The 17,068-nt window shown below is 36.9% G+C and overlaps 1 protein-coding gene across 1 annotated transcript; it reads left to right on the top strand.

Annotated features, from left to right (window-relative positions):
* The first annotated feature begins 10,697 nt into the window (after window positions 1-10,697).
* Window positions 10,698-15,234, top strand: LOC140921965 (uncharacterized). Its single transcript, XM_073371976.1, has 16 exons — window positions 10,698-10,866; window positions 11,963-12,034; window positions 12,132-12,212; window positions 12,319-12,384; window positions 12,495-12,569; window positions 12,682-12,750; window positions 12,845-12,913; window positions 13,030-13,095; window positions 13,207-13,272; window positions 13,384-13,449; window positions 13,565-13,636; window positions 13,751-13,816; window positions 13,912-13,977; window positions 14,085-14,153; window positions 14,265-14,324; window positions 14,718-15,234. Exons 1-16 carry the CDS (start codon window positions 10,698-10,700, stop codon window positions 14,735-14,737), a joined length of 1,152 nt encoding a protein of 383 aa, XP_073228077.1. The 3' UTR covers window positions 14,738-15,234.
* The last annotated feature ends 1,834 nt before the right edge of the window (window positions 15,235-17,068 follow it).

The raw sequence follows: 17,068 nt of genomic DNA, 5'->3' as shown, positions 1-17,068 counted from the left end.
AAGGATAAGCGTGAGTGCTACAGAGATGCCAAAAAGTTGCCGAAGAAATGCTCACGAAATGCGAAATGTTTTTTAAAACCGACACTGAATGCCAAAAAACAGATGCCAAAAACCAAATGAAAGAATGTAAACATGATATATTAAGTAACCAACACACAGAAAAAGTCATGAAAATTATAAAAAAAAAAAAAAAAAAAAACTAAGGAGAATGCTTTCCGGAAAGTGAATATGTTACAGTGCCCAAGCAGTTTCAAACAAATGAATTTCAAAACGGAATGTTTCTCAAGCCTTCCTGAGTTACTATAAATAAATACAGAGGTGATAAGTTATAAGTTTTTTGAAGGGTAAAACGGACAGAAACCTTCTCCTCTTCAACGTTTGCAAGCATTTCAACTATTAAAAGGGGATGTGACACGGCTGTTTAGTTGATTGGGTTAATGTTGCCAATAACACGTCTTTATCCTCTAAGGAAGTTACATAAGTGAGGAATTTACTTGTAAATGACAATCACAGCTTCTTATCAAACATTTAATATCTTTCCCAAAGCAATTTATATGAGACGTTACAAACAACAAAAATGAACTATGAAAAACTGTTAGACTTAAAAGGTTTTAAAAACCGCAAGTGCAGTCCGTTGTATTCTTTGTCTCGTCTTTGTCCATCCGCGCCTTCTCTTGTATTTACACTTTTTCTTTTTAATGTTTTGCGCCGATACTTTTCTGTTTCCCTCAATTTGGTGACAGCTTCCACGGTTTGAATTTTGTTAAATTTCGTGACACAGCCTCTTTAAAGAAGCAATTTTTGATACACACAGCATTTGTTCAAACAATCTCAGTTGAAAACACCAACAACCACAAATTGCATTGTGCTAAGCTAGGCAGGTAGCAATAGACCTAGTCTGCTAACGCTCTTCCCCACTATTGTTAGTGGGGAAGAGCGTTGCGTGACGACACTAAAAACGGCTGCGTAGCAGACTATAATAGACCCTTCCTCGATTTTTTTTTTTTTTCAAGTTTTGGTTAATACCAATTAGCAAATATCCATTCGCACTGCTTGGAAGAGCGTCCTAACATTTGGAAACTCACCAAGTTTGAACTGAGCGAGCAAAGACAATTGCCTCAGAAAGTCGTGAAATCGAAATTTTACAGACGCTTGTATGGTGGGGTAAGCCTGTCCCGATGGTGCTCGGCAACTTTTGGAGCAACTTTTTGAGGTTGTAGCAGCCTGGGGCAATTTTTTGCCTTTCGATTGTTCTGAGCAATTTTTGAGCAAAATATAAGTTTCGAGCACATATCAAGCACGAAAGAGTCCATGATTTCAGAGAAAAATCTCAATCTATGCGAATTCGTTCAGAGCTTTAAGAGAAGATTGTCTTCTCTTTGGCAACTTTTAGTTTATGGAGCAAGTTTTCGTGGTTCTTAAGCAACCCCTAGCAATTTTTTGCCTTTCTGAGCTATTTTTGAGTAAAATATAAGTTTGGAGCACATATCAAGACAAGCAGGAAAGAGTCAACGATTTCAGAGAAAATTTAGGCTATGGGAGTTTCTTCAGAGAGTTAAGAGAGGATTGTCTTCTCTTGTAAATGATTAACAACCTTGGAACACCTAACATTTCGCAGGCCTAAAAAGGCAATCGTTGCCGTATGAATAATTATTAATTAGTACCACTTAAAATTTCTCCCAAAATTGCGAGCATCTCTTTATACATGGTGATGTTACACGAGACAATTAGCAACAACGATTTTTAACGCAACACAGCTTTGCAGCATTGTTGCCTTTTAGGGCTAAAATCTCAAATTAGATCTCTAGTGGTTCCTATAGTTAGGGGCCTGAATGAAAAATATGGGCTCAAAAATGGGAATTGTATGATATTCAACTGATTTTTGGTACTTCTTAGGGGTGAAATAAATTTTAGCTACGCCGACAAAAGACTGGTTCCTTTTGAAATTTCCCGATTAGCCCGTTAGTGGGATTTCTCATCCCCTAGGACAAAAACAAAAAAAGCGTGTTCACCTCAATGACCTACAATGTAGGATGTAATGTTAGAAGCTTGCAGGTAAGTATTTCGTTCCTCTACTTCTAAGGGAAGTGATCACAGTGCTACAAAATTGGTCTATTGTGAAGGCAAAGTGCCAGTAAAATATGTACACGTAGTTTAAGCAACTTTGTACCAATTGATATTGTACAACTAATGTATTATTGATTTTGATCAACAATTGTTTAAGCAATAGAAAACGTTTTCCGTGTTTGCATAGCTGATATAAACACGAGAGGGGTTGGGAGAATTCGAGACAGTTATGCAAACTCGAGACGAAGTCGAGGGTTTGCATAACCGTCGAGAATTCTCCCAACGCCTCGAGTGTTTATATCAGGCTATGCGAACACAGGAAAAAAGCTTTCTATTGCTTTTATAAAATAACTTTCACGAGAAAAAAACGTAAAACTCTTTATATGGCACTGATTAAAAGATAAATTCTTACCAGTTGCAAAATCTTGTCCACGAAGTCTTGGACGCGTAATCAGTTCTTGTTTTGCAAAAAGATGCTTTGCAAAATACCGATTTTTCTCGCTTAAAATGTCAGCTTAAGCGAAGAAAAATTGACTCACCTTCTTTGTAACGATTTTCCATGTTTCAGCCAACGAAAGAATTGGTAAATAAAGTAAAATTGTCGAGTTTTGAACTCGAAAACTTTTTCAAATTCGTGCTTACGTGATTAGCGCGCGAAATGCCAAGCAACTTGACGCCACAACCATGTTTACATACTCTCATGCAAACACTCCTCTCGGCCAATCAGAGCGCGCGTATTATCTTAGTTATTTTATAAATTATTGTACAACTTATGTATTATAGGATGGAGTAAAAATAAAATACAAAAATAAATACAAAATACAAATACAAAATATGTCAAAATAGGCCAGTGAGACCGGAGAATTTTGCTATCTCGACGGTTATTAATAACGGGAAGTTTCGCTGAAAGAATTTAACTAGTTTATTCAGAATTTCGTTTAAGCAATCAAGACAGAAGAGCAGCATAAAAGGTTGTGACATGAACATCACCAACAGTTGTTGAGGAACTATGTAAGACTATATTTTTTAGCATGACCTGGAAGAATCAAACTAAGTAGGTAAGTAAAAATAAATTAACTCAGCTATGACCGGAGGTCGCTGGCTCAATTCCCGGGACTGACCGAAATGGTAGAGTCTCCAAAACACATCAAAATAACTATGAAAGAAGCAACTACCTTACTCTCGCAGACCTTTTCTTGGCCGGCTTGGATGACCGAGTAAAGGGGCAGTGTCACCGGGCCGTCTAGTATCTTTTGTTAATAACACCAACTACGCGTCCTTATTCGCTATGGAACATGAGAAATTACTTGTCCGGAATGACAAACTCACATGCAACTTCTTTTCCAACCATTATGTCTAACGTTAACATAAACAACAAAAATGAACTTCGAAAACTGTTAGGATACTGAACATAGGTAAACATGTTTTTAAAGGTCACAATTCAAATCGGCGTTGATCTTCCTCAAAGTTTTTCCATCCGTGTCTTCGTTTGTATCTTTTCTTGTGTGTGTGAACCACGCCGATAAATCAGAAAGATTTGTTTTAACCCTAAAAGTGGGGCCTTTTCTGGGCCCTATTTTTTTAGTCTAATTTGGCTCGCTTAATCCGGGCCAACACAGTCTTAGGGCTGATTTAATTGGACCCAAGGGCTGAAATGGGCCCCAGTGTGGGCTGAAATAGCCTTTTGATGGGGCTGTTTCGGCTTAAATTGTGCTCATTACAGATGGCTCGAAGAGGGGCTGAATCAGATTTTGGCCTGCAAGGCTGAATTGGCACTTTGAGGCTGAAACAGATCCTTTTTATTTTAATGTATGTGTGAGTGTTATACCTTGTTATAATGTTTTGGGCGGTTATTTTTGTTTCAATCAATTTGGCGACAATTAATACTGATTTATGTTTGAATTTTGACTATAAATTTCGTTACACAGCTCCTTTAAATAAAGTATGTTTTTGACATTGCAGGATCAAAGGTATCTGTAGCTTGACAGTGACGAGATTTATCCACTTGCTGTTAATTTTCTCCCAGAGAATTAACCATGGAAAGCAAATGCTTCGTTTTGCTTGTTTTCCACCTGTTTGCTTATACCAGGTCGGGCCCATCCGGGTTTTCGAATTTGCTTCCGACAAGCTGATGACAACTCTCAGTATCAAGGAATATCAGAATCTTGTAGTGGTTATAGCCGCCAAAAAAATCCGTTTCGAGATGATACTGGCGGTAAAAGTGAACGCCATACATACCAATGGAGAGTCGAAGCGGGGGACCAAATTCTTAACTTTACAGAGTATCACCTCTGCTTTTCGGCGACAGGAAGCAGCGATCAGTGCTATGGAATACGAACCTCGTGCACCGGTTGGAGCAGCCAGCCGGGCCAGACTCAGCCTTTCCATGATTATACCAACACAAGCCCAGGTCACTGTCGTTATTCATGGATGATTCAATCACGTCCCTACTCCTACCCGTCGCGCTTTAAAGTGTGCCGCGTCTGTTTCAAGGAAACTCTTGGCAGCTCTCAGTGTCAGGGGACCCAAAGAAGCTGCAGCGGTTGGGCTGCTCCCGGCAGGAATCCCTCATGGACCTTGAGTTTCCATCACGATATACCGACTACCGAGGAGGTTGCACCTAATCCTTATCTGGTGAAACACACCAAGGCAATCGAAGCAATTCAGAGAAGAGCGTCCCGACTAATATGTGGCCCCGACAAAGAATATCCTGAAAGACTTTTAGAGTTAAAATGGGACTCTTTAGAACTGAGACGGAAATATCTTAGCCTAGTTCAAATGTATAAGATTATATTTGGTTACTGTGATATCAATTGCCATCATTACTTTGATATTATTGGAATAACTCGAACTAGAAGTAAGCATGAGTATAAAATAAGGCCTAAAGTTGCCCGTACAAATTATTTTAAATATTCATTTTTTCATAGATATATTAATGATTGGAACTCTTTGCCTTCTGAAGTAATGTCATCTCCTAGCCTTCAGTCTTTTAAACTTTCACTGATTAAGTACCTTCGCTCATAATTTACCTTAAAATACTAGGCACAGTGTCTTTACTATAAGTTTATACATTATTATTAGGCATCTAGGTTTATAATATAGTCTAATTTATAGTCTTTTAATATATGTTTATATATTAATTATTATTTTTTTCTTTTTTCTTTTTTGGAGGGTATGTCTTAGCATGGGAATTTGGTTTCCCCCTACTACCGTCCTGTTAACCATTTTTGTATTTTTGTTCGATTGTATATGTTAGTATTAGTTCATTTGTATCAGTTATGTATGGTTACGAACTGTGATTAAAGATTAAAGACCTATAACCGGTATCTGGATTGTACATCAGTTCCATTTGCTGTTTTCTGTCCAACAAATAGCCTATGTAAAGAAATATTCTAATCGTAGTCAGACGATGTTATTACTAGTTAAAATATAAAAGGCAAAAAAAACGAATGAAAAAGAAACAAACAGTGATTTGCTACTTGTTTAAAAAGCTAACCTTTAACTGTCCAGTCTTTTTCCAACAATTTCATGTTAACAGCCAAACCTTATCTTACAGAATTATTAAGGTAGCGTACAACCGCATCCTTTTTTTTTTTTTTTTTTTTTTTTTACATCGAACGAAAGCCACTAAAACTCAGAAGGATAACTGACGGACTTAACTTGTATGACGTGTCCCGGGAAATAAAAGTTTTACTTTCGTAATAAATGATTCAGCCTAATCTCACCTTGACGAGTCCTTGGAAAGAACGAAGGACCCATCGAGCACCATTTTTTGTTTTTTGTTTTGCTCTTCCATGCCAATATACTACAGAGGTTTTGGCCTCTGTTGTTAATTGGTTCCGATATAAGAAACATTGGGACATATTTTTGTACATTATGGCGCTTTTACTCTTACGATGACTTCCACGCCCAGATTGTCCAAACGTTGTGAAATGTCACCAAAAGTCTACCCCGCTGGCAGAGGTTTCTTTCCAGTATGCCTGTAAGCACTTGTTACGAAGTCCTTTTCGTCGCTGACATTCCAGTAGATGGCTTGTTAGCTTACGTAACTGAACCAAGCCAATGAAGCGAATATCAGCGACTGGTGGAACAACTTCATAAAAGCTAAAAACCATGCGGGAAAAAAAAGTCTCTGCTAGCAAGGTACCAAAAGTCCTTCTTAGCACTGCAAACTAAAACAGACAACTTTGTTCAGCCGAATTATGTAATCGTTCGACAAATCGAATCATAAGAACATGAACTATATCATAACTGAAAACAAGTGAATATCTATCAAGGCCATCCACAAGCCAGAATTCCATGTAACCTAAATGTCAATATTTTCCTTCTGTTGACTTCTGGATAAAGTTTGATATATATCACTATGGAGGCAAGAAGCAAGCTAGAGTTTTAACTAAAAAACGTCGCATGAGACCCTCTGAAACCATGTATTCGAAACGCCTACACGTTATTAGTTCGACTGCAAAAAGCGCATTCTAATGCGCAGCCGGTGTCAGACGGCTTTTTATAAATTATTAAATATGATCGGTTCGGCAAGGATTGTTACAAAAAAGGGTTTCTATGTGGTAAAACACCCGTGTATATACATTAAATCAAATAAGCCAGTTCTTTGAAAAAGACTTCATATTGGTCACTGACAAACAATTTGGATCTCAAACAACATTGACCAACAATATTGATCAGCTATCAGCGGCATAAACAAATTGTCTTGTAGAATCCAGTCTGAAGTTAACGAATTCACTGCCCAGTTAGACTTTTGACTCAAAGGTTCCATCATTGTGGTAATCGTATGATAGCAGCTATTAACACTGCAAAAATCAAAAATTGTCAGATAGAAGACAAATTGTTGTTGATTCTTGGTCACGTGTCCTTGGCTAAAATCGAATGTATCCCGATCGTGATACATTAAACAATGTATCCCGCTCGGGATACATTGCAGCACGTGATCAAAGCATGGTGGGAAGTGGTTTGACAGAAAGCGGGAAAAACACCGCCAGGTCCTGCCAGTTTTCTTTTTCGTGAATGAACACAACAACACAATCACGAAGCCTCAAGCTTAAAAGCAACGATTTTTAAAGTTATCCCAAAAGTTCCCAGAAGAAAAACAGCAGCTAGTGGAGGAAAAAGATGCAGATAATATAAGGAAAGTACTTCTGTTTGTAAATCATTCATTCAGTGGTTTTGAGAATTAAATTTGTGTTGTTATAAGTACCGAGTCGACTGTTTTGGTTCGTTTTCGTTCGCTCCGGTTATTCTTTTGTTGCTGTTGAAGTGAAAGTCTAGAAATATAACAAAACACTTAATGTCAGATCCCTCGCGAAACGAGTTAGTTTTGTTTTCCCTCGAGTCCTGATGTTTACCTCGACTTCGTCTCGGGAAACATCAGGACTTTCGGGAAAACAAAACTGTTTCCCTTGGGATCTGACATTAAGTGTATAATATGTCAAGAAACTCTATTAAATGAAAGAAAGATCGTGTGTCAGTGACGGATGAATTTTCGGACCACTCTTTGCATGGGACCATCGAGTGTATGCTACCAAGAGATGCTGAATATGTTTGCTTCTATCATATAAATGAACAGTATACCTAAAGAAAACTCTGTCAAAGTTTGAAAAGATTAGCTTTCGGATCCCGTGATTGGATGGAATGTATTAACAACTGCTCTTTTGTTTGCTTGATCACACACTCTCATAAAAACACTCTCAGTGAAAGAAATAGTACTGAACTTCCTCACAAACAAATAACTATACGTTAAATGTTAATAAAAATGTATTTGAGACGAAAAGAGACAAGACGAGATAAAACACCGGGTAAGATGGAAGAGATAATCAATATAAGCTCAGAGCTCTCGAGATTAAGGTACATTTTAAATAACAGGCTGAGCATCGTTAAATTGGTCCAACAGCAATTATAGCTGCTTCAGAGCTGGTTAGAATGCTTTTTGACGACATAAATTGGGAAATAAAAGTGGTGACAGTAGCATAAGCCTTATGGGAAGAATTGTGTTCTAATAATACTTGTGTATAGTACTTGTTCAGAAAGTCGCGGCTGTACTGTTTTCAGGAAAGAGAATCATTAATTTTTGCTCTGAATTTGCGGATTGACAATTCAAGGCAAGTTACGTTGCTTCCAGTTATTGAAGCTTGTAGACTAGAGACGTTGTTAAGATGTTTATGAATAGTCAGGCACCAAGTTACTTGGTGAACACGTTTCAAAAGAGTTCTGAGGTTCTCAAGTATAATACAAGGACCTAATAACAACTTAGGTTTAAGTGAGCTGTAAGATGCGGTTTGGAACAATTTCTTCAGTTCTGATTTTGAAACTTCGGACCAGTTGTCCACGAGACTTTGGCTACATTAACCTTTCATGTTCAAGGCCGCCTAACAATCGCCTATAATCCAAGAGCATTTATTAACGCGCTTTCATTTGTATGAAATAGATTCAAATAATACCATTAAAAAGTTATGCTAAAAGTTTCTTTTGATGGTCAAACCTTTGGATTTAGCTCACATACTTTCTTATGTAAGTTAGATTTACACCACACCCACTTTGACGAGTCCTTGGAAAGAAGGATCCATCACGTATTTTTTCTTCAATCCCTGCCAATATACCACAGATTCTTCGAAGTTTTTCATAAATCAGCTCATCACAATAACAGAATCATTGGGACATGTTTTTGTAAGAGACTAGCACTTCCAATCTAAGAGACTTCTACACACATTTGTTCAAACATCCTTGACCATCACCATTGAGGACTATACACTAAACCGGACGATCCTGATCGACCAAATTATGACAATTTGAAAATAACTGACAGATAGCTGCATGGAGACATTAGAACATCAACAATATCATGAACTACAGGCAAGTGCATAGCTTATCACAGCCAGCCACAAGAACATTCCAGACAACCTCACTGACAATATCTTTTTTCTGTCGACTTCTGGATAAAATCTGTTATTAAAGACGTTTGCATGTTCTTTCACCTCGCCGATCACCATACAAGTAGGAAGCAAGTTATAGAGCTTTGAACGTTCGTGGAATCCCTCCGTGAAACTAGCGAAAGCGTTGAAATCAAGGAGCCTTCACGCAGCTAATGCAATCTTGCTTTTGGACGGGCATATATAATTAATTGAAATGCTTTTGCCACGGATTGTTATAAAAACAAACTGATTTTTATATGGTAAGCCACATTTGTGTACAAAATGAAAACGAATCAGCCAGAATGTGAACAAGACTACATATTAATTAATTACTAAGAGACAATTTGGATCTCGCCAGAGTGTAAAACAACATCAACCATGCCATTCCCGGAAAAAAAAAAAAACAGAATTCCTTCACATAAATGAATTTTTTACTCTATTGAGGCGCCAGCTGCAAGCATTCGTAATGGATTTCGGCCCCATTCAGCTTTGACTAAAGCTTTTTGACACGTTATATGAAAAAAGGAAAATCGAGAACGCAATGCTAGTTATCGTAGAACTTTGCTAGCTTTTACTTTCATGTTTTTTAAAGGTGTGGTTAATAATCCTTTAAAAATCTTTATCAAAAACATGTTTCACCTGATATTAAGACAACACGTAGTTAGCTGTGCTTTTTTTCATACCAATTTTCAATGTTCGATTATCAAATGAGACACTCTTACTCGTGCTTGATATAAAGCGTATAAGTCACTTAATGCGGTAAACAATAAAACCAAAAGGAAACGGGATAATTTATATAGTTAATTTTGTTATGATGTAGTTTAACTCAACCCCTTTAACCAGTATAAGTATCCTCACGCAACGCAAGGACAACAATATGACTGGTTAATGAAGGTCGCCATCGAATATACCTCCGTTCTTACGATAACAAGATCAAATTAAAAATAACTGCACTTGAAAAAATACCGACAGCTAATCAATTCATCATTCCTTGCCTTTCTAATTTCGTTTTGAACAAGTAAGCTACTATGAAACTAGTAAGAATGAGATTTATTCTTCCCGTACTCATAGTCATTGCAAGTACGAGAAAAGTCTCGAAATTCGTAAATGACTTTCTAAATAAAGCAAGCTATAAAACCTTAAAGGCGACGTTTTAGCGGCAAATAGTTAACCAAGGTACCTTACAATATAAATACAGAATATTTGATGTTTTTTATGCAAACAATGGCTAGTTTACGGGTTGCTTAGTAACCACACAAGGGCAATAAAACAATATGCGTACGTATCTCGCCAAAAAAGGCTATTACAGGTGAAGAGATCTTTTTTCCATTTTTATACCTTTTACGCAGAAGATTTTCAGCTTGTTATTTTTCACGATTACTATTTTCTTGCCCTTATCGTAATTTGCAATCAGTGCTATTCATTCTAAAACAGCCAGAGCGACATAATATAGGGCACCTAACACAATATTTCCAAGGAAGCACTTATGAAAGGCGTTTTACTGTCTAGAACAAACGGATCACTCATAGCAACTCCTTGTAAATAACAAATGATTCCTCGACTTCGACCTCTTTGATGATGCCACCTTTCATGCTTACAATATCTGTAAGGAAAATGCTATAAAAAGGGATTCAGTGTAAGAATTCATCACGAGCTGCTACTTGCAAAACGCTGGACACAACAGGTTCCCTTCACAGCAGAAGCAAAATGATTAAGCCAATCTTTGCACTTCTTTTCTTGGCCCTGTTGGCTTGTACTTGCCTTGCACGGCCAATGCCAGAAGAAGCAGAACCAGATGTACGTGTAAAACGGGACGATGGAGATGATGAGGGAGACAATGGAGATGATAGCGACGACGATAGCGACGACGATAGCGGTAATTCATGCGCTTAGTAAACCGTTAGTTAGATTTAGTTGTTAGTTGTTGGACAAGAAAGGTTTGTTTAAATCCTGTTGCAATACCATTCAGAGGATGTTTCTCAATTGAACTTGTGCCAGTGAGCTTTTTTCTGTCTCTCCAAAGCAAACCAGGGGATCTGAGTACAAAAAAGCATCTCTTTGTTTCAAAATTTTTGCTTATTTGTCTCGTGGAAGATATATTTTGGCTTTCGTTTACTCTTAGACTCACGAAGGAAACGCCGAGATTCAGAAGATGATGGTGACGATGAAGAAGATAGTGACGACGCTATCGATCCTTAATAAATCAATGAGTTTAATAGGTTTAATAGGGGTAGAAAATACCTGGCATCTGCCAATGAAATTCAAATCCTGAAAAAATATTACCGAGTAACGATGGCCTTAACGTTGAATCTATAGACATTTTCTTTAAAGCATTTTAAGAGCGTTTGGGCTAGATGGATCACTGTATAAGTAGTGCTCACAGCTGGTGCGGGCAATTTACCTTGCATAAGTAAGATTAAAATTCAATACAAAAAAATATCAATTTCTGTAAGAAGCAAGATTAGACTGAGAGGGTATACCAAGCAAACGAAAAACTTTTGATAACTTTTAGCATGAAAAGAATGGAATCGCCTAATGCAAAAAGCGCTGTGGCATTGTGGCCTAATGGAAGAAAACCTCTGACGAATCTGATGGTCATTACGTATTTTCCCATGAATTCAGTATAACTCAATCCCCTTCCATTCAAGATTGTCCAGTGCAGAACGGCATTCAGGTCGACAACTCATCCAGTCCTTGCCTAAACCTTTGCTTTGCTTTGGGTAGCTTGAAACTGGAAGTTATTGAAGAAAGTTTTTAAAAAACTCCGAAGATTAAGTAACTCAACTAGTAGTTTTTTATTAAGTGACATCTTCCTTAAAAACTATTTTGTCTGCAGGAAACGTCGAGATGTAGATGATGACGGTTTTGCTCACTTCCAATGACAAATATCAGTTAATTAATGATAGATTTTATCAATTAATTTTATTCATTTCCTTAAAAAAACTTTTCTTTTGATCTTATTTTGTCTGCAGACAAACGCAGGAGACGTCGAGATGCAGATGATGATGATGACGATGATGATGATGACGACGACGATAGTGACGGTAACTTAATCTCTTTATTAACAAGTTTTCTTTCTTCGAATAACAAAAATATAAATCATTTTAATCAATTAACGTTTTTTAATTTTTTTTTCTCCAGATAAACGCAGGAGGCGTAGAGATGCAGATGATGATGATGATGATGATGATGATGATGATGATGATGACGACGACGATGAAGGTGACTTAATCTCTTTAATAACACGTTTTCTTCCCTTCGAATAACAAATTTCAATTATTAATTTTTACTTGTTAATTTAATTTTTTTTTTTAAATTTTGTCCGCAGATAAACGCAGGAGACGTAGAGATGCTGATGAAGATGATGATGATGACGACGACGACGACGATGAAGGTAACTTAATCTCTTCATGAACAAGTTTTCTTACCTTCGATTAACAAATATCAGTTATTAAATTTTATTTATTAATTTTATTTTTTTTCTTCAAACTATTTTGTCTGCAGATAAACGTAGGAGACGTCGAGATGCAGATGATGATGATGATGATGATGATGATGACGACGACGACGACGATGGAGGTAACTTAACCTCTATATTAAGTTTTCTTCCCTACGAATACCATGCAAATATCAATTATTTAATAATTTTTTTTTTATCTTTTATTTTTTCTTAAAACAATTTTGTCTGCAGATAAACGCAGGAGACGTCGAGATGTAGAAGATGATGATGACGATGATGATGATGACGACGAGAGTGAAGGTAACTTAATCTCTTTATTAACAAGTTTTCTTTCCTTCGAATAACAAATTTTACTTGTTAATTTAATTTTTTTAAAAAACAATTTTGCCTGCAGATAAACGCAGGAGACGTCGAGATGCAGATGATGATGATGACGATGATGATGACGACGACGACGATGAAGGTAACTTAATCTCGTTATTAACAAGTTTTCTTTCCTTCGATTGGCAAATATCAATTATTTAACAATTTCTTTTTTTTATCAATTAACTTTTTTCTTAAAACTATTTTTTTCTGCAGATAAACGCAGGAGGCGTAGAGATGCAGATGATGATGACGATGATGATGACGACGACGACGATGAAGGTAGCTTAACCTCTTTATTAACAAGTTTTCTTCCTTCGAATAACAAACATCAATTATTTAACAATTTTTTTAATTAATTAACTTTTTTAAAAAAACTATTTTTTTCTGCAGATAAACGCAGGAGGCGTAGAGATGCAGATGATGATGACGATGATGATGACGACGACGACGATGAAGGTAGCTTTATCTCGTTATTAACAAGTTATCTTTCCTTCGATTGGCAAATATCAATTATTTAATAATTTTTTTGTCAATTAACTTTTTTCTAAAAACTATTTTTTTCTGCAGATAAACGCAGGAAACGTCGAGATGCAGATGATGATGATGATGACGACGACGACGACGACGATGAAGGTAACTTAATTTCTTTATTATCAAGTTTTCTTTCCTTTGAATAACAAATATAAATTATTTAGCAGTTTCTTTTTTTGTCAATTAACTTTTTTCTTAAAACTATTTTTTTCTGCAGATAAACGTAGGAGACGTCGAGATGCAGATGATGATGATGATGATGATGATGATGACGACGACGACGATGAAGGTAACTTAATCTCTTTATTAACAAGTTTTCTTTCCTTCGAATAACAAATATAAATTATTTAACAATTTTTTTTCTTATCAATTAACTTTTTTAAAAAAACATTTTTTTCTGCAGATAAACGCAGGAGACGTAGAGATTCAGATGATGATGATGATGATGACGATGACGACGACGATGAAGGTAACTTAATGTCTTTAATGATAAGTTTTCTTTCCTTCGAATAACAAATTTCAATTATTTCATAATTTTTTTTAAAAAAACTTTTTTTTCTGCAGATAAACGCAGGAGACGTAGAGATTCAGATGATGATGATGATGATGACGACGACGACGACGATGAAGGTAACTTAATGTCTTTTATAACAAGTTTTCTTCCCTTCGAGTAACAAATTTCAATTATTTCATAATTTTTTTTATTAAGTTTTTTCTTAAAACTATTTTTTCTGCAGATAAACGTAGGAGACGTCGCGATGAAGATGATGACGATGATGATGACGATGACAACGATGACGATGGAGGTAACTTAATCTCTTTATTAACAAATTTTCTTCCCTTCGAATAACAAATATCAATTATTTAATAGTAATTTTTATTTATTAATTTTCCCTTTAAAACTATTTTGTCTGCAGATAAACGCAGGAGACGTCGAGATGCAGATGATGATGATGATGATGATGATGATGATTCAGGTAAGTGTCCTTTTAAACCATTCCGCTTCAAAGGTTTTGATTCAAGGTTACCTATCACCTTTTTTTTTTTTTTTTAATATTTGCTGAAATACATTTCTTTAGCCTTCTGTTACAATTTCAATGAGACGTCTTTGATTAAACGTTTCCTTTTTCAACTCTTTGGAATTTTCAAAAAAAGAAATTTGATTTAGAAAAGAGATCTTTTTCCTTTTGCCATCAACATTTTGTGCTTATAGAAACTTCTCCAGGGATGATTATTATCAGTCCCAAGACGAAATGAAAACAATGCTTAATATGCAAAATTGTGTGGGGAAAAATTAATTGTTATGTCAAAGTCACAAACAAGCCTTCGCCAGAAGACTGATAAATACTACTTTAACTTTTCTTCATCAGATAAACGCAGGAAACGCTGAAATGTTACAAGCCAGCTCCTCTTTCATGGTTTCTGCAAGAATGAGATTAAGCTACAACTGAAATTGCTTTCCGGCAGGAGCCTATCAGGCTCCTGTTTCTGGTCAATAAATATCCTGGAAATTGCCTATATCTTCTGCAGCTAAAACGGAAATCTCATTAATTACTTCGTATTTAAGAATTTCTATACAGGAATAGCTTTCCAGTAATTAATTTTTGCATTTTGTAACAGACAGAGAATGCCTTTTGCGTATTCTAGACGCCTTCGATTGCTGCACACCTGCATAGCAAATGTTAGGATTAATTAATTAAAGCTGGCTCGCAAACAGTTTTTAACTATAAACGACGATGGAAAATTTCCAAACAAAACAATACGTTACCGAGTATTAGTGAAATGACATAACATATATTTAATGAAATGCTGATAGACGATACGACTAACATGTACCTGGTTATGCGTACAAAGTTTGAGAAATAAATTCGACGAAGCTAAGCGAAACTGTTAGTCTTGTTTCTTGAAACATGGCCGATGAAAGTATTATTTTGGAATTTCAAACCTGTGAGAGGCCTTTCCGAGGGGCCTTAAGCCTCTGTTTCAAAGGGAGGCTAAGTGCAAAGCCATTGATATGAAAAAGATTTTTGATTCTCATAGAAATAAAACTCATTTTCAAAACCTTAACAAAGATTTTGCGCATAGCCTCGTTTTGAAAGTGAAAGTCGGAACTCGGAAATGGCCTACTCCTTAACCTCATGTGGAGGCGTGTGTGGCCGAAAGGTTAACACCTCGAGCTCTGGATCTGGAGGTCCGGGGTTCAAGCCTCGCACGTCGCGTTCTTTCCTTAGACAAGGAATTGACACCACTTTGTCTCTCTTTACCCGGGTGTATAAATGGGTGCCGGCGACATACTGCTGGGGGGTAACGCTGCAATGGACTAGCATCTAGTCCAGGGGGGAGTAGCAATCCTCCTAGGCATGGTTCATGATACGGAATTTACTGCATACGGTGCAACACAAGCGATACGTGTGGTTTGGCAAGTGATCATTGAAACTCTCCAGTCGGGTTCGGCTTAAATCCCATCAATTTCGCAGGTTGTTATCGGCTTATTCAGTTCCCGAACACAAGTTTTACAAAGCCTCCTAGCGAGATTAGATAGTCAGAAAAAAGTGATAGGATGGAATTATAGGCATTAGGAGGAAGCGTTGCGGAGCGGTTAGAGTACTGGTCTTGTAAGTTCACGTCCCGTCCTGATCCCTAGCTGGATTTGTTCTCGATAGTCCCGAGTTCAAATCCTCGGCCATGCTTGTAAATAGCCAGCTAGTTTGCCGCTGGCTGGTTGGGATTCTTAACCCTGTTTAAGTTTGATTTAGATTATTTGTTTCATGCATTTGCTCGGCCCCACTAGCATTAGTGCTATAAATACTACTGAGGGTAAATAACGGAATTATTGATTATTTATTTATTTATTTGACACTATAGGACTATTTTGGAGGGACGCATTTTTCCCTTTTTTTTTTTTTTTTTTTTTTTTTTTTTTTTTTTCGCGCAACTACGTACCAGTTACAAGTATAACTATGAATATAGCCCCCCGCGCCTTCCAAAATCTCAAATCTCGGCATTGAAATAAGCCAAATTCCATTTCCTCGTTAGCTATTCAAAGCCACGAACTCCGTTTCTTTTAATGACGAGAGAAGAAAACTATTTTTGAAAAATTTGTTTACTACGGTATACCTAAGGACAGTGTTTTTCATTTCTCAACAGCAACTTTTATTCGTCCACGTACACTTCTCAAAAGCCATGTCGTAATCATTTGTGCTTTTCATGTTCTCTTGCTATCTGGCAACCCCGGGCAAAATGTTGGGTAACGAAGACCTAAAATATCACTACACTGGCGTCTTATCAATTGTCGTTTCAATACTGAATTGTCTCAAGTGGTCTTTTTTCAACCTCTTCCTAGCAGCGCGCAGTGTGTGATGGGAAGCAGGAGGGGCGACTGGGTGCGAAAAATAAACAAGCAGCAACCAAAGAGCCAGCTTTTCAGCTTTTTATCCCTATATACCGCGATGTCTTCCATATGAGGGTATCGGCTGTATTTTGCAATACTGTGATACTAACACTAAGCCTGAGTGCGCGTGTGGATTAAGGCCCAGTGCAAACCTATCAGTACATAGTATCAGTTCACTCTTGCATGAATAAATCCCATGGCGACAAACAAAATGAAATTCTCAGAATGTTTTTCTACTCGGGCATGGAAGAGACAGCTTTTAACTTCGCTAATGTGATTGTTATGTTTATTCTACTTGGTTGAAGTCACTTGTGATAGAGTGTCTTTCCA

This window comes from Porites lutea, chromosome 12 (assembly GCF_958299795.1).
Source record: "Porites lutea chromosome 12, jaPorLute2.1, whole genome shotgun sequence".
Taxonomy (NCBI): domain Eukaryota; kingdom Metazoa; phylum Cnidaria; class Anthozoa; order Scleractinia; family Poritidae; genus Porites; species Porites lutea.
The sequence above is the reverse complement of the archived record's forward strand: the minus strand, read 5'-3'. Positions and strand labels throughout refer to the sequence as shown.

Coding starts and splice junctions, on each gene's coding strand:
- LOC140921965 (XM_073371976.1), top strand. CDS start 10,698: ATGATTAAGCCAATCTTTGCACTTCTTTTCTTGGCCCTGTTGGCTTGT. Junction 12,213..12,318: donor TGATGACGACGACGATGAAG/GTGACTTAATCT, acceptor TTTTGTCCGCAG/ATAAACGCAGGAGACGTAGA. Junction 13,817..13,911: donor CGATGACGACGACGATGAAG/GTAACTTAATGT, acceptor TTTTTTCTGCAG/ATAAACGCAGGAGACGTAGA.